At 32.6% G+C, this 24,513-nt stretch overlaps 2 protein-coding genes and 1 pseudogene across 2 annotated transcripts; 2 read left to right on the top strand and 1 right to left on the bottom strand.

The window, feature by feature from the left end:
- The first annotated feature begins 3,720 nt into the window (after nt 1-3,720).
- On the top strand, nt 3,721-4,655 carry LOC140670892 (uncharacterized). Its single transcript, XM_072901715.1, has one exon. The coding sequence runs from the start codon at nt 3,750-3,752 to the stop codon at nt 4,653-4,655; it is 906 nt and encodes a 301-aa protein (XP_072757816.1). The 5' UTR covers nt 3,721-3,749.
- Nucleotides 4,656-5,837: 1,182 nt separating this feature from the next.
- LOC140671349 (uncharacterized protein F54H12.2-like) lies at nt 5,838-6,706 on the top strand. Its single transcript, XM_072902601.1, has 2 exons — nt 5,838-6,282; nt 6,444-6,706. Exons 1-2 carry the CDS (start codon nt 5,838-5,840, stop codon nt 6,704-6,706), a joined length of 708 nt encoding a protein of 235 aa, XP_072758702.1.
- Nucleotides 6,707-20,028: 13,322 nt separating this feature from the next.
- Nucleotides 20,029-22,378, bottom strand: LOC140671436 (uncharacterized; annotated as a pseudogene).
- Between the last annotated feature and the right edge of the window lie 2,135 nt (nt 22,379-24,513).

The following is a 24,513-nucleotide window of genomic DNA, read 5'->3' as shown; positions in this document are numbered from 1 at the left end:
TATATATTATATATACTATATAATATTATATATTATATTATATATAATATAAAATATTATATATACTATATAATAAAAAATAATAAAAACTTTTTATATTTTTTAGTTTTATTAATTTAGTTTTTAAGCGGTATATTTTTTATTTAGTAAAGCAATAAATTTTTTAAAAATAGCGCGTACGCTCAATCACTTGTAATCGCGAGCATATATATGCTGGTGAGAGCATGTTTACTAAAGATACCGCTTATCACCGCGCCATTACGCTCACCAAGCTATTCGCTAGCGCAAGCACGCGACCGCCGCGGATGGAGGGCCCCAAAGCGTGGATAAGCTTATTCCTCTGCATTACAACGTTTAACATTAAAAATTTATCACGCATGCGCATTTTTAACAAGCTTGTTATTATTTGTAAGGGTGACGCTAAACTTATTTCATTTATGAATTTGTGTGTAAATGCGCAATTGCTCATTTTGTAAAATGGATGTACGCTGGAAATATCCTTAGACGTCGATCGTCTACGGTCCTACGGGATGCGGAAAAACGATTTTCGTGGAAACTTTCCTTCGAAGTTTATCAATCATGTCCGATGTACGATTCGAGAGAATTTTATTTTATTACGCCGAGTGGCAAGATGCGTATCAGCGCTTACAACACGCTGTGAGTGAAAGAGAAGTAGAGGAGAAAAGCGCACGAAGAAGCGGATACTTCAGCGGTAATAATACTTTGAGAAACGCGAAAAAAATATAATCGAATTTCGAGAGGGATTGCCGCACCCGGAAGATTATTCCAACGATCCGCTTTCTCCGAAATTGGTAATAATCGACGATCTTATGAGAGAATCATCATCGTGCGACGCTATCGTGGATCTGTTTACGATAGGAAACCATCATAAGAATCTCAGCGTTATTCTTATCTCGCAAAATCTGTTCCATCAGGGGCGTGGACAACGTGACAATCTCACAACGCAAATTTTATAGTTGTTTTCAAAAATCCACGTGATCGTGCACAAATTCGTCATTTAGCACGTCAAGTCTATCCCAGCGACCCAAAGTTTATAGCAGAAGCATACTACGACGCAACCTCGAGACCGCATGGGTATTTATTGCTTGATTTGAAAAATCCAGACGAATATCGATTTCGAACGTGTATCTTTCCCGACGATTCACTGCATTACGTACCTCGTAGATCGAGCAATAGAGGAGGGAGTATATAAAAGGAAGGTGATTACATACTCATCTTGCCAGTCGCGCTATTACATCGTAATGGTAAAAGAAAATAAATATCCTTCGTCACTGACGTCGCGGAATTCGACGGACGGAGCAATAAAAATTGCTAGACGATCAATCGGCGAGCGAAACGCATGTCTTTTGAAAACTTTGTGCTATCTGAAAAAAAATCAAAGAGTGTCTTTCTTACACACTGCAGATAATAAACTAATAAAGTGCATACAAGAGTGCGCTTATAATACGCTCAAAGGAAACGTACCGCTTGGAAGTAACGAAAAAAGGCGATTAGCTAAGCATAAAACCATCCTACGACGCGTCGTGACAAAACGAGATTATTGGAGAGGCAGAAGAAAGCTACTGGTATAAGGGGAGGATTCTTACCCTATCTTATTGCTTCTTTATTCAAAGTTATATTATCACGGATTATCGGGAAATGAAAAAATTTACAACTTTTTATATCTGTTTTTTTTTCAGAATAAAAAGTAAAGCATTATCGATTACGATATTTGAATAATGGAAAGAGCTAAAAAAATGGTTTTAATTTCTACGGAAAATCTCGAGAGAATGCAGCGCATGCAACATCAACATCATCCGGAAATAGCATCCAGCGCATCATCGTCGGATAATTCGATTAAAAAAAATCTGGAAAATGTTAACGAAAATAATAAGTCGGTGCAGACGCCTGGAACTACTTTATCGCGACTCGATACTGAGATGTGCCGTATTCTTAATCTCGCGACTCCTCGCGACGAGGGGGAAAGATGGAAAATATATAAGGAAGTACTTCAACGTTATCTTCACTTTGTTCGAGCTGCGAGAAAACGTTTACGTAAAGATAATGACGAGGTAGATGAAGAGCAAAACGAAGACATGAAAGATTTGTATGATGACGATAACAATGAACTTTTGGAAACGCAAACTTTAATTAGCAGTGACGGTAATACTAGCTGTAGTAATGCTAGTAGCAGTTTCGGGAAAAAACGCGCTCAATCGGTGGAAATGATAAATAGTCGTCTCCGTGCCGAAATCTTATCGCGACAAAGCACGCGCTCTATTGAAATATTTGGTAGACACCCCGGAGTCTAAGATTAGCTGGGATAGACGCGGAGTTGTGACTATAGACGGTATAGTCGTAACGGGATCGAATATCTCGGATCTCATAAACGACGCGATACGAGAAAGAAAAACCGTAAAAGCAACCGGAAGAATTCAGTTTGCTCGATTACTGCATGATATAAACACGCCTTCCAATCTCATAGGTAATTGCGATTTGTTACGAGTTCATCGTATTAAAAATCCGTTACCTCGCGGGAGCTCCACTCCGAAGAAAACTTTGCGCTCAAAATCATACATTCGTAAATTAAACGAGTCCAACGCAGACACGATATTTGTATCCGCCGGCGAAGACAGCGCCGATGAAACATTAACACACGATAACGAAGATTCTCCGTCGAAAGAGAAAAAACGTTTACTCGATTGGATGACACTCTAATGTCGGAATTCGAAAAACTGTATTACGACCCCTCGCACTACGCAGGGTATTCCGCGGTGGACAATTTAACGCGAGCCGTTAAACCGAATTTTAGTCGCAACAATGTTCTCGACTGGCTTAAATCGCAAGACGTGTACACGTTGCATCGACCGGTACGACGAAAATTTCCGCGTTTACATTATAACGTGACAAATATCGACGATTTGTGGAAAGCTGATTTGATTGATCTCCATAATCTCAAAAGCTAAAATGACGGTTATTCCTATTTACTCGTAGTACTTGTAGTAAATAGGTATCTGTGTAATACGAGCTTTTGAGCGTATATTCTCGAGAAGCAATGGTCGTCTACCGGTTTGCCTACAGACCGACAAAGGTAAAGAATTTATAACGCGTCCTGTACAAAAGAAAAAGACATTCGCTTTCGCGTAACTCGCAATCCTGATATTAAAGCAGCTATAGTGGAGCGTTTTAATAGAATATTCAAGGAACGTATATGGCGTTATTTTACGCATAAAAATACACGACGTTACATAAATGTTTTGCAGGATATTGTTTACGCTTATAATCACACGCGTCATTCCATTATCAAAATGCAACCTGCGGTCGTTACGCGGGAAAATGCCCGCATCGCGCACGAAAATATAACTCTTCGTTGGAAAAACGAGAAATACGAAAAACAAAAGGCTAAATATCGCGTTGGCGAACTCGTGCGGATCAGTAGAGCAAAAGTCACCTTCGAGAAGGGATACGAAGCGAAGTGGAGTGAGGAGATATTTCGAATTCATCGGACTCTTGATTGGCGAAAACCGTGAGTATACGAACTAAATGACTTAGCCGGCAAGGTCATAGTATCTTTTACGAGCAAGAATTAGCCCGAGTTAAGAAAAATTTACAGGAGGAAGAATTTATCGTCGATCGCGTGATAAAGAGCAGAGGACGTGGTGATAATAAACAGCTGTTAGGTAGCTGGTGTGGTTATCCTAGCAAGTTCGATAGTTGGATTCCCGCTTCAAGTTTAACAAGTCTTTGAAATGAGGGAGGACCAATTTCTACTGGTTCTTCCGAGCAATAGCAGTATGCGTTATTTTTCAGACAATACTACCTCGTCATTTATTACGGAATTGCCTCAATCGATACAGTTACACGGCGAATGGGAAGTCGCGCTCAGCGAAATTCAATTTCCCAATACTTTTTTTCATATACAACGCGGTGAGAATATACTCACATTCGCCAATGTTGACATTCGAGGTAACGAGGAAAAAAATTCTGTGACAATTTCGAGGGAAGACGAAATACGGGCTGGCATTTATAAAAATATGGACAAACTTCTCGACGCGATTAATACGACGTGTAAAGGAGTCGGTTCGCATTTTCGTCTGGATCGACGGGGGTTATCCGCCGGTAGTATAGGGTTTTACCTTGAGTGTGATGAAAATAAATGTAAACTAAATCATTATATAAACTTTTCCGATAAACTTCTACGAATACTCGGTTTAGGGGATGCACTTTATAATGCTCCTAAATGGGAAGGACGATACTATACTATGCTTACGACATATAATCCTGATTCCAAAAAAAAATCTACATCAATTTTTGTTAAACTCGGTTTTGAAAAGGGACACTTTGGATTCTTTAGTGACGAACCCTGTAGTTTGGCTCGCGGTATTCCCGATAAACTATTCGTTTATTGTGATATTTGCGAATCTTACATAACAGGCAATGTGCAGTCTCTTCTTCTCCGCATAGTGTCGGTCGAGGGGCATGGTCGCGATTACGGAACGAATCAAGTGAAACATTTCTCTGCTCTGCATTATATCCCGTTACGACGAACAAATTTCAGTAGGATTGAAATCAATATAAGAGATCAGTTCGGAAAAAAAATAACTTTCAAATCCGGAACATCGACTGTGACGTTACACTTTAGGCGAACCCGTTAGTATTGCGAACGTCGGTGTCATAGGGAAAAAGATAAAAATTAAGTGCTCAAATGCAACATGACAGACTACTACGAGTATTACAATTTACAAAACGGCAGAGGGGGTGGAATTCCGAGAGTTTTCGTCGGTGCACCTTATCAACGCGGACATGGAATCGGAAGTTTTCTAGGAGGATTATTTAGACGTATACTACCTTATCTAAGTAGAGGAGCGCGTGCAGTAGGGAAAGAAGCTTTACAAGCAGGTGTTAATATAATCGGTGATATTGAAAATAATATACCGCTAAAGGTGTCGGCCGAAAACCGTTTTAAAGAATCGCGCGAAAATCTCAAGAGAAGATTTAAAGAAAAAATAAGTAGTCTGATGAAAAGCTCGGGATATAAGACAGATGCGAAAATGCACGCAGCTCAGTTTCCTTTCGCCGGGCTTAACGGGCGTATCGTTAAATCCGCGGTAACGTCGTTACGTAAACGTCGGCGATCAAATAAGAAAAGATTACCGAAAAAAACCAAAGCGCGGAATAAAACATTAAAAAGCAAGGGGAGAAAGAAAAATTGCAAGTCAAAGAAAAGACATAACTCCTCCACGAAACGTCGTATAACTTCTAGAAAGCGCACCGTATCCGACATATTTTCTTAAACGATACCACGCTAAACACAGTAGACAACGAAAATATTGGTAAAAGATATTGATAAAAATTTACGGTAAATAATCATGTTTTTTCTTTATACGCATTCGAGCGATTGTTTAAAAAGTGAACTCGATCTTTTTTCTTTACCCATGCAGACTAGCATCGAAAGTTTACAATGGATCTATTACAAACCCGTCAGCTCGCTCTCGGACGACTCACCGATAGAATTCGTCATCCCAAGCCATGGAGAAGAATATTTAGATCTCACACATACCATGCTGAGTCTTCAAGTGCGCGTGGAAACCAACGACGACCTCGCGCCGCGAACGGGAGGTACCGCCGCCGCCACAGAGGTCAAAGTAGGGCCCGTAAATCATTTACTCCACTCCATCTTCAATCAGATCGACATGTATTTCAATCAAAAGCTCGTGTCGCCTCCGAACAACGCTTACGCGTACTGCGCGTACATCGAGGCGTTGTTAAATTAATCTTCAGCCGCAAAAACTACCCATCTAACCTCGAGACTGTGGGACGCGGATACACCTGGATACATGGACGATCTATTGGAATCAAAAGGCAACGCCGCACTCGTGAGACAAGCTCGATACATTCACGGAGAACGAGCGCTAGATCTTATAGGACATCTTCATTGCGACGTTTTCAATCAAGACAAATTTTTAATTAACGGCGTAGAAGTACGCTTACGACTCGTACGCTCGAAAGATTCATTTTATCTCATGGAAAGTAACAGTTTATCGAAAATTCATACATTGGATGCCAGCTTACTTTTGAGACGAGCGAAAATAAGCGCGGGGGTGTTACTCGCACACGCTAGAATGTTGAGTAAAGTTACTGCCAAGTATCCACTTATGAGAGTCGAGGTTAAAACTTTTACGATTCATAGCGGGATAATGGCGGAATCATTAGATAATGCAATATTAGGTCAACTACCGAAACGAATAATAGTCGGCTTCGTCAATAATAAAGCATTTAATGGTGATAGAAAATTAAATCCGTTTAATTTTAAAAATTGGGGTATAAATTTCTTCTCGATGTATGTCGATGGTATGCAAATTCCCAGTAGGCCGTTACAACCGTTTTCTCGGTTGAAGAACCGCTTTATGTTGAAGCTTATCAAACGCTTTTTTCGGGGACAGGTATCCATTTTTTGAATGAAGGAAATTCTATAAGCAGAGAGGATTATTTCAAGGAATATACGTTATTTGCTTTTGATCTTACACCCGATTTGTCCGCTAATTGTGCCGGCCATTGGAATCTTGTGAAACATGGAAGTTTGCGATTAGAAGTGCGATTTGAGAGAGCTCTCGCCGAGACCGTTAACTGTATTGTTTACGCAAAGTTCGATAATGTGATAGAAATCGACACGTCGCGTCAAGTCATCGTCGATTTTTCCGGCTAGTTTATCTATGCACGATTTATGACTCGTAGTGTAGTACTCGGTTAAAAATTCCCCCTCCACTTTCAAATAAAATATCGATATCGCCGTGTTTTCCAAAAACGTGTATTGTAACAAAAGAAGATTTAGTTTCATTCGAGACGTGAACGCGAGCGTTTCGTAAAGAGGTTATACTTTGTCATTGCAAGCACATAAATTTTCACAATATGGACATAGTCATCGACATACAAGGCTTCCGTGATGTCAACGATAAATTTATCCCAAAGGAAGTCGCTATTGTCTCGATTAACGCCCCAATCGTCGGCCATTGAATTATGATGCCTCCATATCCATTTGGAGAATTATCCGCAAAAGCAAGATGAGAAAACAATTGGCTCTCGCCAAAATTATCACGGTATCGAGTGGTTCGACGGTGAAACTAATCTGAAATATTTTATTTCACATTTGCGCGAAATTACAAGACGTGTGTGTTAGGTTAGATTAGGTTTACGTTGTTACATTTACGTTAGTGGCAACGAAAAGGCAAGCTACTTGCGGAATATACTTTCCAGAGATATAAATAATTTGGAAGATATCTCTCCGCCATTTAAAAACCTATCGTCAAAAGAAGAAGACGGACGATATTGCTCTCACCATGGATTTTGGAATTTTGGAATCTTCCGTTGCGCATTACACAATGCTTATAAACTAAAATGCTGGATAGTCACGCAAAATAATCGTGATATCGACGTTACGTTTAGTATTCAAGTTAGTTGTAGTACTGAGAAAGATTGTGAAATATACTCCGAGAACATAGACGACGAAATCGCCGAGGAAATCGAAAGCAAAGATTATGTTTTTTGTGACATGAATGAAAATATTAAATCGAGTAATGGAATAGAGAAACAAAACCTGCAAAAAATCGAACATCTAATTGAAAAAGAAGAAGAAGAGGGATTCGTGAAATTGACGAAATCAAAGACGTTACTGGATGAAAACAAGTTCAAAATTACTAACATTTCTACGCAATCCGACATTGAAAACCCGAAAGCCGATATTGATAAAATCGCATTATCAAAAGAGGTAAAAACCGACGTTATTCAAATAATACCGCACGTTCGTTCGCCTTTGTTGGAAAAAAATGAACTCTCGCGAAATTTTGCAAGCACTCCATCATCTCGATGCCAGACATGTGGGAGTGTATTCTGCCGACAGAGTTCCGAGAATGTGGACGAGGTCGACGGCCATCGTTGCTAACACCGACAACCATACTCGACCTGGAGAACATTAGGTCGCTTTCTTCCTCGATAAATATGGTACAGGCACTTACTTCGATAGCTACGGATTACCTCCTTTGTATTCCGGATTTTTACTCCGACTGCGGCGAAATTCCACCATCCACCATTGGAACACCCAGCAATTACAAGGAATTTTTTCTCAAACTTGCCGGCAATACTGCTGCGTATTTTTATATTATATGTGTAGTGGTTACGATCTTAATCAGTTTCTTACTCTTTTTACCGAAGATTGCGAACGTAACGATCGCTGGATTGTACGATTATTTAATAAAATTTTCTTTCACGAAAAACGTATTAAACATACCGACATGTAATGCTTAAACATGTAAACCTTTGTGTAATAAAATATAAAATAATATATTGTACTATTACTTAATAAAAATTAATTATTACCTTAATTATATGTAATAAGAATCTTGATTTTTGTAGTAAAAAGCTGCATCAATAAATGTGAGCAATTTTATTTTTAATCATCTATTTCTTTCACCCACTCCTCTTTCCCATTTTATATATAAGTAGTTCCGTTACTTTTATTGTTGAAAGAAGATGTTCCGCAACCTCTTTCAACAATAGGCGCTCATCGTAATATAAGACACCGATAATACTATTTCTTTCGTTGCGTCATACCATCGCGTTTGACAGAACCTGCACATTCCTGTGTTATTATCTTTTTTTTCATTTTCACAGGCATGACGTTATACATGGTTAACTACCATGTGACGTCATTTGTTTTGACGGGCCATACCTGCCCCACGTGCAGAACGCGCTTTTCCGTCCCACCACCGTCTCCGTAACCGATATCGCCCCAAGAGCCATACCTGCCCCGCTTGCAGAACGTCAAAGCGCTTTTTCTTCCCTTCACCAGCACCGTAACCGATATCGGCCCAAGAGCCATACCTGCCCCACTACGTAACATAAATGCCTTATCTAACCTTTACTCTAGTAAGTTCTTATTTAGCTCAGCACACCAGGACCAGGATCAGCAATACGAAAGACCCAGGTTCAAGTCCCGAGAAAACCAGAAAATTTTTCCAAAAATAAATTTTTCTTACCTGAGCGCGAACCCTTCCCCCTCCAACCACCACTTTTTTTTCTGTCAGTGCCGGTGGTGGTGGGGGAAAACACCAGATACCCCCACCCCCGCGGTGCCCGAGGGCGCGGTGGTGGGGGTTTGTTTTGACGGGCCATACCTGCCCCATTACTACTTGTTATGATTAAACATAGATTTGTAATAGACGTAGTAGCGAAATATGAACTTTATATTGAAACTTTATATTGAAACTTTACTATTAAAAATAGATATTTTGAAAAATAAAGGAAAGTATCTAAAAAAGAAAATAAAGTACGAGGCAGCAATGAACGATGTTGTATCTGAAAAGAAAAGTCTAAATAAAGTTATGAAACGCTACCGAGTTAACAGGAAAAGACTTGACGAAGATATAGCTCGTTATAAACATCTTGGAGAAAAATACCAATTTGACAGAGAGGTAAAGCCCAAATATCAAATAGAGTTCACATTCCTGGAAGAGAAACGGTTTTTAGAGACTTTAGAGATATAGAGAGCAAAGGATCGACTTCAACGGAATTCTTACTCTTCCGCAGTACGTGTCTTGGAGCGACTATCAAAAGTTGCTTATGAATACGCCAAAGAAAACGGGATAAAATATTCAGAAAGTTGGGATAAACATGAAGGAGCGGATATATCCTGGCTACGAGAATTTGAACTGGGACGCAGTAATGAAAATATTCTATTGTATCGTTCTATTAAGGAGCTTCAAAGATTAAGATAAGTGACAAACAACAACTTTCGTCAACATTTGATAAAAACATTATCAGATCAATAAAAAGTTCTAACATTCTATAACTGACAAATCTTGATTCGTTTTCGAATTTTACTGTAATTGAATGTTGAATAATAGTTTAAGAAGATAATATTTAATATTTTTTATAAATTTACATTTATAATTTTAAAAACACTTTTTAAATAAAAAATTACTTGAATTAATAACAACATCCACAATTTTGTATAAATGCCTAATTTATAAATTCAAAAATTTTGTTAATGAAAAAAGGTATCAATAAAAAAGCTAAAATTTCATTGAGAAGACGACAAGATATATTAAAGTTTTACTTTATTGATTTAAAACATAGCATTATATGTAAGTAAGGTGCTTTAAATAGTGCGAAATAATTTTTTTAAATATCTTATTTGGCTATTTCTTGCGGCATTTCGGCAAAATGATAATGATTATTTTGAAAATTTGCAGAATATTTATAAGTTTCTTATTAATTTTTATACATTATGTTTTTTTTGTCTTTCTTTCTGCTTTTTATATGTTATAATATATTTAATTAAATAATTATTTGTTGCCCAATATGTATAAATTGATTGTTTATATTTCTGTAAATAGAAACAATAAATAAATTTCAATCCATCAATCACAACCTTCATGACATTTGAATATAAGCTATTCAAGTTATATTAACAATCGCTATCTTTAATGACGTGACACAAGAAACAATATATTAAAATGTTTACAAATTTCAAAATTAAAGAATTGTTGTCTGTATTATATTTTCTCTGTATTGTGTCATATTAACTGCATTTTTCAAATGCAAATCAGCAATATTCACATTCATGAAAGTTTTCTATTTAATTAATATTTTAATTTTTGTACGATTTATATTTTCACATGACTCCGTAATGATTGTAATGTGATAAAGATTTAGAGTGACTTCGACAAATGTCCGATTAACTTTGCAAGTAACGAAATATATGAAATTTTTAATATAAATAGAATTATTAATTTTTTCTCTGTAAAAAATCAAATTATGGCGACGGATTATGTTTTTTAAGATTAATGACAGATCAAATTAATCAAAGTTAGTTTAAATAGTTTTTTGTATTTTTAAAATAGATTGTAAATTTGATATCAAGATTTTTGAACGCAGGATTTTTTATATTTATAAGGTTTTTGTTATTTATATATTAGTTATGACACATTTGTCTTATTTCATTAATAGATAAATATTCTAATATCAAAATATAAATTCTATTATAATTTCTAAGTACTTTGACACATTTTAACACATTAGATCGTATATCAGAAAAGATGTTTTTAAATAACAATTTCTATTCTCGACATAATGATTTTATACGCGATTAATGAATTATCAAGACCATAATGTTAATAAAACACTTCTTATTTTAAAATTTATAACTATTACTTAAATAATTATTAATATTAATTCATATACATATTAATTATAATTTAGTTTATTATTAGATATTTTATAATAATTTCTAAATAATAAAAATAATTATATTAATATTAATAATATATAATTTGATTTATGTATAATAATAATATATTATATTAAGATTAATTTTTTTAATATTAATTTGTACATTTTTTGAAAAGATATTTTCATTACTATATATTGTAATATATATATGTAAAAATTATTTTAGCAGTTAGTTATTTTTTGCGTTTTAAGTCAATTTTCTTTAACAAACACACGTAACTATCAATTAGGTAATGAGAACCATACGCGCATGTTAATGTGTAAATTTCTTTAGAAATTAATTCTTTCCGTGAAATTTGAATCGTGCACAGGGTACATATTTTACTTGGTGTATTTTAATTGATCAATTTTTCTTTAACAAAACTTTTAATAAATTTTATATTAATATAAATTAAGTATTTTAAATCTGTATATAAGTAAACAATCTTAATAATTAATTTTGTAGTGTATATGTATAAACATAAAATTTTTAAACCATTTTAAAAATAGAACAAGGTTGAAAACTGTCACTTTTGCTATTATGCGAGTTGATCTGTGTTAGAATGCAAACTTTAAATAATATAATTATTTTAAATGTAATGGGTTAATAGATCAATTAAAAAATTTTACACAAAAGAAATTGGAATATGCATAATTGTGATATTCGTACATATATTTGAATTAATGAACTCTTTACAACATTATAACAATCACACTGTTTCCAATGTTATAAAGAGCAATTATAAAAGCTCGTGAAAGCTGCGTTAATGTATTAATATTAAAAGAATGCAAATTTTTGTTGCCTTCTTTCACTTTATTTAACTAATGTATGTATTAATCGTGTTTCTTCAGTCCGAGCGTCTAGAGCACATATGTATATATTTATAGAATTTTTACATTAGTTTTATTAAAAACTACCATGAAAACAATATGTACAATAGATTGTCAAACATGTAATATAATAAAATTAATATTATATTTATATGATTACAATAATTGTTTATGTCTATATTTCAATATATAAAATATAATATATTCTTTATACTAAAACTGTAAGTGTCCATTTTTATTTACGCATTTTAAATATGATTTTAGAAATTGCATACCACGTTTAAATCTTCACCATTTTTAGCACATCTTTCTGTCACTAACAATTAGCAATAGAGAATACAAATTTCTAATTAAAAATAATTACTTAAAAGTGTTTTACAATTTAAAATTTATTTACACACAAAATGTATAAAATATGTGTAAAATAAGCTGTATAAAGTAAAAAATAAAATTTCTGTGGTAAAAAAATTTCTTCACAAAAATAGCATTAGAAATGAAATATAAATTATTGACATGAGAAAGTACTCAAATTATAAAGAAAGTAACTAAGTATGTTTAAAACTTTGAAAAAAATAGAATCTTTACGAAAATAAAATTTCTCTAAAGCAGGTCGGCATTTATATTTTAATTAAATTATAATAGTAAATTTGCGCTACGCGTAAACAATGCAACATAGATAACATACAATGTTGAAAATTTATAACGTAGTTTTAATAATTTCAATAATAATATTAATGTCTTCAACAATCCGATTGATCAGCTTTAAACAACACGTTTAAAGACTATAACCGCTAAACAGGATTATTGTTTCTAAATAACTAAACACAAATTTATCTGTTTATTATTAGATGATGCAGTAGATTTGGAACACTGTATATAAAATTGAGTTTATTGGATAAACTCTTTGCTCAACTTTCGCTTTGCCATAGTTGATATTTTTCCATAGAATTATTGTGTTTGACACGGTGATTCACATCTTCAAGATTGTAACAACTGGTGTGTGGAAAAACTTTGAAAACATGTCGTCGATTCTGACAGAAATACTTTAATAGCGATTACATAATTGTTTTCTTACACACGAATATGATGAAAACACCGATATCTTTGGTGGTTTTCAATATAATCGTGCTAATTAAGATGGACACACTTGCAAAAGTAAGTTCCACAGACAGCCAAAATTCCCACGTTGTTATTACAATCCACTCTATAGCCATTATGATAAACAACATTATAAACAATTTTAGATACAGATTGGCCCTGCAAATAAATATAAGTTTCTTTTACATATTTAAAAATTACGATGTCTGTGATTATTCATGTCATGCTTATGAAGATTCTAATTCTTCAAGAGAATAAATAATTCAAAAAAATCATAATTATTTTACATTTTTAGATATATATAAAACAATATAATAAATACTATTAATTTAATTTTTATGCTAAGGAATTAATAAGGTAAACTTTAAGCTCAGAAAAAGAGAGAGAAACAAAAAGAGAAGAAGTTGTATCTTTTTCGGTAAAAAATTTTAAGAAAAGTAATTTTCATGCTAATAATAAGAAGATTAATAGACATAAATATTTATCTGGATTTACTGTCATTGTTTATTACATATTTTCGAAAATAACATAAATAAGATACTATTCAGAAAATGTGTGCGCGATTGAAGAGCGGTGACATGTTTCTATAAAAATATCTCATAAATATAAAAGCATATTAACGCAAGTAGAAGAAAAAAATCAACCTTCATTTGTGTGTATCGACAAACGTCAAAGATGATAAAAAACGATTAATTTTGAGATGCCGTTTACAAATAAATATGACAGTATCCCAGGTAACAAGCACATGTCACTTTGGCGTTAGATTATGATCACTTACTGACCACTATTGACGACACTAACTGGCATCTTCAAGACGTGAAAATGACGGTCTAATGTCACAGATGTATCGGTCTGACGTCACGAAATGTACAATGTTTTGACATCATTTCATGACGTCTGTTTGATAAATGTAATTTAATAATAATGACTTTATTAAGACGTTATTAATATAGTAAATAATTAATAGATAAACATATATATTAAATATTTTATTAAAATATATATAAAGCTTACAATTTGATGCAACATCTACATGTATATATAAATTTTATTGATAATTATTATCAAATAAAAAATTATTACTATATCTTACTTATATATTATCCTAATTTAGTATTATATTGTGTTTACATAATTATTATCAAATAAAATAAATTTAATATAGTAAATATAATTACAGGAATGATTCTTTTAAGTAACTTAAATATTGAGCTTAACAATCACAATGCATATTGCACTTTTACAAATATGAAAGTATTAATCAAATATCAAAGAATATATTAATCAATGTCATGTATGATCGGAAAACACACGTAAGTATCATTAATATAAGGTAACACAATACATTTGCTGCTATATAATGAGACTAATAGGCCACATCTTAAGATCACTTAAATTTTTTAGACGTATATATTAAATATTAAATAATCATGAGTCGATATAGATATAATGATGATTGTTTAATAAAATATCTTCCAATAAGGAAGATATTACCCTTTGTTGTTTTCGTAATATATTATGTATTTCTGTTACTTCTGCATTGCCTCTCAAATTACAGTATGTGTATAAGTGTTTGCAAAGCTATAATGGTTCACGGAAAAAGACAAATTTGCAAAATTGACTTTTTTATATTGTTTGTATCATTGACAAGAATTATAGTTTAATAAAGGTTCATTTGTATGTTCCGTCTCAACCGAATAGGAGAACATGGGGTAGAACGGCCAACATAAGCATTGAGTAAGTTTTCAACATATTAAAAAAAAATAAATCGATCTTCTTTTTACTAAAAATATTCTTTGGAATATCCACTATAAGAAAAAACACAAGTTTATTATAAAATAATAGTTTAAATAGGCGAGATTATTGATTTAGTAAAAGCCTAGATTTTCGTGATATGTTTCATGCGGGGTATAATGGACTACCTCCAATACTTGTTTATTTCATTAACATTGATGTCTAAAACTTCTTAAAAGTTGTATATTATAATATGATATATAGAACATAAGAATATAGATTTGTATTTTTAAATAATTATAAATTAATAAATAAAAACAATTTTCTTGTTATAATAAATATTTTTCTCTTTAAAACATGGAAAAATATTCTTTAATGTAATAATTTTTGGTATTAATTTTGAAAGACAGCATCTATGTATACTCTCTTTCTTTCTCTACTATAAAAATAAAAAGTACAACTGTTACGTCCTGTCGGCTCCACGTTTTTCCTCCCACGAAATGAACAATAATCGTCCGATCGGTCACAAAAAACGGGTCGTGCAATAGAAAAGAACCGTTATTATCAAATAATGTTTAGACCTATTAAAAACGATATCTAAACAAATACCGGAAGGGATCAATAACGAAATCCTCTAAACAACGAAACAGACAAACACAGCTGCATAATCTTAAGAAAGAAACAAATAATGCCGCTACGCACTGTCGGCTCCACGTTTTTCCTCCCACGAAAATGAAGCAATAATCGCCCGATTAATCATAAAAAGGATCGCGCGACGAAAAATATTTTAAAACATTGAAAACGATGTTAAAAGAAACGACCAGAAAGGACCGATAATGAAATCCTCTAAATGAATAAATTGACAAACACAGCTGCATAATCTTAAGAAAGAAACAAATAACGCCGCTATGCACTGTCGGCTCCACGTCTTTACCTCCTATAAAGATAAAGCAATAATTGCCCGACATAAGAGGGCCGCGGAACGAAAAAATGTTTTAAACATTGAAATCGATGTTCAAAGAAATGACCGAAAAGGATCGATAGCGAGATCTCCTAAATAAATAAATGGATAAAAACAGCTGCATAATCCCAGAGATAACCAAATGAAGAATCTCCAAATTTCCTAAAGGGCCGTACAGAGCCCACTAATCAGCAACAATCAAAAATAAGGAGGAGAAGGATCTCACCGAACGACAGCTTTTTACACGTCAAGATCTCAAAAATACTCCCGCCCAAATTGTTAACACGCCCTCAAGATTTAATATAAAAAGAGAAGACTCGCGCATTACGAACACACAAAAATTCAAATCAGTCGATAGTACGTTAGATTCATTCGGCACAGATTTTTCGGTCGTTCGCTGACCCAAGCAATTCGTTTTACACAGCGGGAGTTCCGATTAAGTCTTAAAACCTATTAAAGTCAATGCTCAACAACGACCACCCGCCGAGCAAGAGCCACAACTGGGCCACGACCTGACCAACAGCTAAAAATGCAACAAATCTGCCTAAGTAGTAAGTCCATTTTTCTTCTCTTTCACCGCCGTTCTTTCCCCTTTATTCAACTCTGTTCTTTATTTAAAGTGCCTAAAATCGCGCCGACCCGCCGATTCTCGCGTGCAAATCGAGACCATAGATCGGACGACACGACTGTGAGCGAAATCAACGGTTTAGATTCTTCCCTTTCTTCACCGCAGTACCCGCGCTATTCCACCCTGTTGAAGACGCTTTTCCCATCTACCCATAGTTACCCTGAAATAGATTTTCCTTCCCCATCATATTCCCCCGTACCCCTTTCACCTTCGGTCATCGATATATCCGATGACTCACCGCCGTCGTCTCCTCCAACCTTTTCCGATTCCTCGTCCGTAATCCTCTCGGATAATTCGTTGAACCACACGATAGAATTATCCGACTCCTCTTTGGAGTACTCTCCAGCAGATCCTGACACCTTCGCGCTCCCCTCTTTAGAATCGAAGCTTACATCCATGTCCGATTCCGCTCTCCTCAACCTTATAGATAGCATCTTCGAAGACGTCGACATCGCGCCGTAACATACATAACACTTTTCGCAAATCTTTATTATTATTATTTTTTTTATCTTATTATAAACTATTGTAACAAATACTAACCAGAATAAAATCTTTAGAATCGCACTCGTTCCCCTTCTTTTCTGGTTGATGACCTCCGTACTTATGTAACACCTGCGACCCACACACACAAATACACACACACACTCATACAAATAATTTTAAGGCCGATATCAATAAGATTATATGTATAACGTTAGGAATTAATTGAATAAATGTTAATTTAAATATTAAATGATCGGTAAATTTATTTAACTCCCTCACTCTTTTCACGCGAAAGATTACACTTGGTCCCGTCCCGCGTAAAAGAGATTCGATTCTCTTACCAAAAAGGGACCACCGAAAGAGCGTTCGCATAACAGAGTAACAACAACACCCGTCGTTTACTTGTTTGCCAACCTGCAGCTCGCTCGACCGAGTCTCTCGTCGATAAGACTTTTGACATCGGAACAGTTCCTGTTACGCCCTTCCTCTGACCCATCCTTTCTACGGGCCTGGACGTAACACAACATTTCGTGGGCTAATATTTCATTAAGCCTCAAAACGTATTTATTTACTTTTGATCATATAAAAAATTATAATTAATCAATATTTACATAGACACAGTATGAAATTAATAAGAAAAGATCATTTTAAAACATAAATGTATTTACGGTAATAAAAAATAGAATTTTATCATTGTTTACCTTATGTAAATATATCGAAAAATTACAACTCAGTGGCGGAGAACACAGCAAGTGCATTAAATAATTTATAACAACTTTCAACTAAAAATATTGCTACCACTGTTAACAGCACGCAGAAAGAGACACCTAATAGCAATAATTGCAACATATTTCATGACATGGTAGCATCTCTGCAAAAAGATATCGACTCTGCACCATTGTATCCCGCGGTGCCGTTCTACCCCACGTTCCCCCATTCTGTTGAGACTGTGTTAAAATATGCTACTTGAGTAGATTTATACCATAACGTTTGGGAAATTAAAATAATTTTCTAGTAGCTGCAGTTCTTTGCGCGTGTTTAGTAGAAACTCAACAGGACAATCGTCTGGGTTAGAGGCTACATTATTTTGAGTGTTAAATTGCCTTAATATACCACGAATTTTTTTAATCTGTTCTCGTATCTTTCTTATTTCAGTAAAAACTTGTTTTGAAAAATATAATAAACCATAATGATAAAAAATATAATAAAATATAATAAAAATATAAGTAAACATAACATGCTAGTAATACTACTATAAAAAACGTACTACTAAAAATAATTGTAAAATAATACGCACCAGTAAAGTTACGTACATATCCTCTACATAAATTACACGATTCATTAATTAATGTTGAATTTAAAGATTTTTATTGAACCGATTAATGAGAACTGATATTTGTGGAAACAGTCAGAGATGTACTGTGGTTTTATTAACAGACCTCACAACTTTTGCTCTCTTAGTATTGGATGCAGAAGTATCAGCAGAATCCGAACGCGTATCTTGTTGTAATAAATAGTGTAATGTAACAAATTTAAAGGAAAAAGCAAATATCGAAAACAAACATCTAAAAACATAATGCATTATTACTATGTCAAACATTTGGCTGTATTTTTTTACCTGTTTCTGCAATATCTCTTGTGTGGATGGTGGTATTAAAAGCTCATCATCTCATAACACGCGCACTAATCAATAATGATTAGAGTAATAATGCTTCCAATTTGCAAAAAGATAATATAAGACTAGATAAAGTGCGAAGAGCAAAAGTTAACAAACAGCAAAAGTTAGCAAAGAACAAAAGTTAAATATTTAGAGATATAGCGTTACAGAGCATACAGAATAGACTTCTAAGTCTAGTAAAATGCTCTGTAATGCTATATCTTTTAATATTTATTATTATTGATTGCCTCATTATTTATTTGTTACAGTTCTATAAAGCTGTATTTCTATAAGCTGTAACATTGTAAAGCAAAAAAGAAAGAACGAAAAGAAGACCGAGTTAAAAATCACAGAGCTTAAAGAGCTATAGAACTTCTTACAAATACAAGGCTTATATTATTGAATAATAATTTTACCAGAAATTTTATCTGAAAATTTTTGATGGTTGATGTAAAGAACGATCGTTTCCTTCTTCTTCGCTTGTATATAAGGTAAATGTACCAATTATTGGACAGTTTAGAAATTCCGTGACAAAATAAATTTTTTATGTTTATTAAACTGGAAATTTTTAGTTTATTATGAGTGCCTGGTATAAATGAATGTTTCTTGTAGTTAGTTTAGTAATTCAATATATTTTTCGTATCTATTATAAGTCACTTTTTATATAAATATGATGTGAGTCACATAGCCTAATTATTGGACAAATAAATGTGATGTGTTCCTGTGTCCATAAAAATATAAAAATGCCCTAGTTATTGGACAAATAATAAGCGATTATAAAAAAAATGTTCCAATTTTTAGGGTTGTAAAAAAATTATTGAAATCATAAAATTAATAAAGAATTTTGTAAATTTTTATTTATATAATATTTTTAGTATAAATCTGTTTTTATTTTTTTTTTCACAGCAACAGACAAAAAAGGAAATAAACAATAATGAATAGTTTATGACTTTTTTAATAAATTAGAAAAAATATTGCCGGTTAAATATTAATTATTATAATTAATTTTTCTCTTCTTTACTGACTTGGTGATACTGGAAAAAATGTTCAAGTTTACTCTGCTCTAAGTAGTTTCCTTTTTTTTAAATTTTTAGTAGAAATAATCTGTTCTTTCTTAATTTCTTTTTTATTTTCTGCAATCAGTTTTTTCTGAGCTTTTTCCTCTGCTTTCTTGTACTTGTTTTCTTGCTTCTCTCTTATTCTGTAACTCTTTTTGCTTTGCTAATTTTTCTTCTTTTTTCTGTTTTTGATATCTATTCCATTCATCTGATATTACGACAGATGGAATTTTATCTACTTTGCGCATTTTTAGGGAAGTTTCTGATGCTTTAGGCCATATGAAAATCTTATTGAAAACTACTTCGATTTCATTGCCAAGATCCTTGCTATGCGACACGTCCTCTGATTGTAAATTTTTTTCTAAACATTAAGAAAGGAATTTTATCAATTAAACCTTAATTTCAAATAACATATTAGAAATATTTAAATTTTAATTTACCGTTAGAAACGTTAAAAGAACCACTCTCATTTTGTATATCTCGCGACATCGATTCAGAGGATATTTGCGTGTTGGAGTTTTCATTCACTGTGTCCTCAATTGATAAATTAGAAAATATATTACTAGAGGAATGAGAGATTTCTATGATCTCGATGTTTTCGGAAATATTAATCGCATCTAAAGGAGGTTTTGTTTCATTTTGATTTAAAGGTAAAATAATATCGGACAAAAGCGATTCGATCGCGTTAGTTCCCAAAATATCTGTAGTCTCATTATCTATCAAAGCATCACAAACTTTCATTTTATCTCCTAAATAATATCAAAAATATGTATTAATCGCAAAATAATAGTTATACTTAAACAATTTTCTGTAGGAAAAAAAGAAAATTAAAAAAATGTTTAAAGATTGAAATAAATTAAATACTTAAATAAATTTACCGATTAATTGTTTCAGTTTGATTATTTGTACAATCTGTCGTTAGTAAGATCGATCGAAGAGAGACTTTGCAATCCTAATTTTTCGTATTCTTTAAAAGAGGAAAGAACATCAATTGATAAATTTTTTTCGAAAGAAACAAGATGCTTTTGGGATTTTTCTTTTTCATCGTTGACGTCATTTCCAATTTCGTCATTTTTAGTTGATTCTTTATCAAAATCTGTCGTACCAAGGTTAGTGTAAGGGACAGCATCAGAATCAAATGGAAATAGACCGCACACTCGAAAAGCGTTTTTTGCAATAGATCGAAAATTCATGGAATCAATCGTTTTTTTAAGTAAAGGAGCAAAGTTGGATTTTCGAAATTTAATATTAGAATGTTGGAATTTCCACTCATTTATAACTTTTTACCAATTTTTTTTCAGAGGGCCAAAGAATCCGACATGCAGTGGCTGAAGAATGTGAGTTGCATTTGGAGGTAACGCGATCACTTCTATGCTCTTATCACGACAAAATTCTGAGAGTGGCATAGTAAGATGTGAACTGTGCTCATCCAAGTATAGAATAACCGGTAATTGAACGTTATTTTTTAATAACCATGGATAAAATACATTTGCGATGTATTCGTAAAAGCTTTTAGATGTCATCCAAACCTTCTCTGTACAGCCAAAGCTCCACTCTTTCGGAATTTGGTTCGAAACCTCGGATGGTATTCGTGAGTACCAATCTAAAATCATTGGTGATGGAATATCTCCAGCGGCACTGACGGTATATAAAACAGTCAAAGTCTCTTTATCGCTGCCATCCACAACTTTGTGAACTGCTTTCGATCCCCTTCTGGCAAGAACACGGTCTCCGCTTGGATTTAAAAAAAAACTGTTTCGTCGCAATTAAACACACGTGATGGATCTATAGCGATAAGATTCTTGAGATTTAAATAGTTTCGAATTTCAGCAAACCAGGCTCGAATCTTTCCTTCTGTTGCTTTGTTACGAGCATCACTTAAATTTTGGCTCACTCGTTCCGAAATTTGAGGATGACGTTTCAAAAAGCTATCAAACCAGTGTCTTCTTGGACAATTATCTTTAAATGGAGATGTTCTTTTATTAATATCCAGATAGAGTTTCACGTTATCTAAAAGTTGTGTTTTTGTTACTGGACGTTTTGCATCGAAACGTTCCAAAATCCACATGGCAATTTTGTTTTCTTCCTTGACAGATAAAATTGATTTTGGTCGAATGATTTTCTTTTCACAATCACCTCGGCTTTTTAAAGATAAAGTACTTTTAGGAATATTGTACTGTCGCGAAGCTTGTCTCAAAGGTGTATCTTTTTCCATTAATATTAACGCGTTATCGAGATCAGCTTGACTATATTTGTATCTTTGACGTATTTTTCTTATTTTTTGGCTCTTATTTTCTATTGATTTTGCCTTTAACAAAAAAAAAATACAGAAATATATATAAATATCTATTAACGTAATCTAAGTTATGAGGTTATGTTGTGAAAAATTTTTCGAAATCATTATTTTACACTGGTTATTTAACAAATAATGACTTACATTATAATTAACAAATGTCAACTAACTTACCATCTTATAATTAAGTCTTTAAATTGCTTGTTTCTTATTAAAAACCAGAAATACCCAACTAGAAATGCAGATTTGTAAAACTGTCTAATGACTGGTACTAGCGTGAAATTGCAGTGCACTTGTTTATAAACAATTGTCCATTTATTAGGAGATTCACGTGTTGTACTACAATGTACCACTTATTGAACATTTAATTTTAATAATTTTAACAAATAATTTGATATTCAATCAATTTTACACATGAAATTAGTCATCAATTTATATTTTAAATATACATATTTAGCATATAATAAATTATCAAAATTTAAAATATTTATGAATTTAAGAAAAATTCTTCAAGACTAAAGCTTTTTCATAGGTATTGAAATTGTTTTCTCGTTGTTATCGCTACATTATTTTTGAAATTTTTTTTAAAGAAGTATTTATTTTCAATATAAATAAATTATGAAATATTTAATTCCTAAACGATATAAAAAATTATAACAAATTTTTTTTAGAATTATAAATATGAATAAAAGCTTAATATTTACATTTTATGTTATTTCGTTCAATAATTGGGTCATGTCCATTAATTGGTACATTTACCTTATGTGTCTAGAGTTTCGTTTTGGCTCTTTTTTAATTGTTCATCTTTAGCTTCCAATGCAGAAGACTGCACATCAGAAAACTCTTCCCATTTAAAAAATTTTTTTATTGGCTTTTTCATATTCATCTATAATTAGCAAATATAAAATTGTTAGACAAATTTCATAAATATAACCTAACTTTACGTAACCAAATTTGCTTATTAAAAGAAATTATAATAATATTATATATAACTAAATAAGCATATATACGTATAAGTATATATAATTATATATATATTACATAATATGTTACGTACCATAGGAAAAAAGTATTTGTTTTACACCATATAAATGCCATGTCTCGCGTTTTGGCTTTTTCCTCAAGAATAAGGGCTTTCTTGAATTGCATACCCGTTTTATATGGAGGCCACCAAACTTCTTTCTTTAGAGGTGTAAGCCACGAACGATGTATTAGAGCAATTGAGGTGTCTTCAACAATATCTTCTTTAGTGAATTCGACGCCAACAAAAGCCATTTTATTATTTACTATATTAAATAATAAAATAAGTTTATTAAATAAAATTTATTTTAATATCTCCAATAATTTCGGAAAAATATAATTTGTAACAGGTTATTTGGCTCATTCTGTATATAAATGCTAATGGACGAACTATTTATTGTTTTCATTATAACATCGACTCTCTAAATCTTTAAGACGACGAACTGTGTCCTTCTCAGCGCGTCGCGATCTTCAATGCTGTATATATAGATAAAGAAACGCTAATAATAGTACAAATCATTTTGGGCTCGAAATTATACAACTGATCTGCCGCACCTTCTGAAATAAAAAGTGAAATAAAACAACTTCTTAAATTATATTATATGTTGCAAATATATATAAAATATGCTTTTAAATTTAAATTTTTAGATGGATAAATCATAATTAATGTGTTATTAATAGAATTATGTTGACAATACTTACCATGAAACCAACATGAAAATTCCTCAAATCTCGGTTAGATGACGTTTTTGGGCACTCTTGGAACGAATTCCATGATGACACAAATGATAGTGAGAATAAAGGGACTTCCTCAAGCAATGATAGAATATAGGAACTTTTTTCTCTCTTGTTGTTTCACTTTTTTTTAATGAGAACATATCTCTACAAAAAGCAGTTTATATATTTAGTCAATAACAAATAAAAAAATTAGGATGCAAATATACATTAAAATAAATACAATATGTTTTTGATTAGAGAGCTTAAAAATCTGTCTTGTATAACTATGTATATGAAAGATAAATATGCATATTAGAGTATCCCTCAATAACCTTGATATATGTTGTCAAGGTTGAATAACGTATACAAAAGATTTTAGCCGTTGTTCGTTGTTTATTAAAAAAATATCAATTAAGAATATATATATATTAATTTTACACACACACACACGCACGCACGCACGCACGCACGCACGCACGCACGCACGCACACACATATATATATGTATATATGTATGTGTAAAATTAAATTAATACATAAATTATTTTACATTTGCATTTGATTTTAATTATTTTCCGAAATTGTTTAATCGTAGGTAAATTTATTAAATATATAAAGTTTATATTATATGTATATTACTTATAATGTAAATTAAGTTTCATATAAAATTGTGATTCATATTATACAAATATTTACAATAAAATATTCGTTTGCGATGTACAGGGTAGGCCATTTTAATCTATGCACTGTAATATCTCAAAATTTATA

Source organism: Anoplolepis gracilipes, chromosome 11 (assembly GCF_047496725.1).
Source record: "Anoplolepis gracilipes chromosome 11, ASM4749672v1, whole genome shotgun sequence".
Lineage (NCBI taxonomy): Eukaryota > Metazoa > Arthropoda > Insecta > Hymenoptera > Formicidae > Anoplolepis > Anoplolepis gracilipes.
This window is presented reverse-complemented; position numbering and strand designations above follow the sequence as displayed.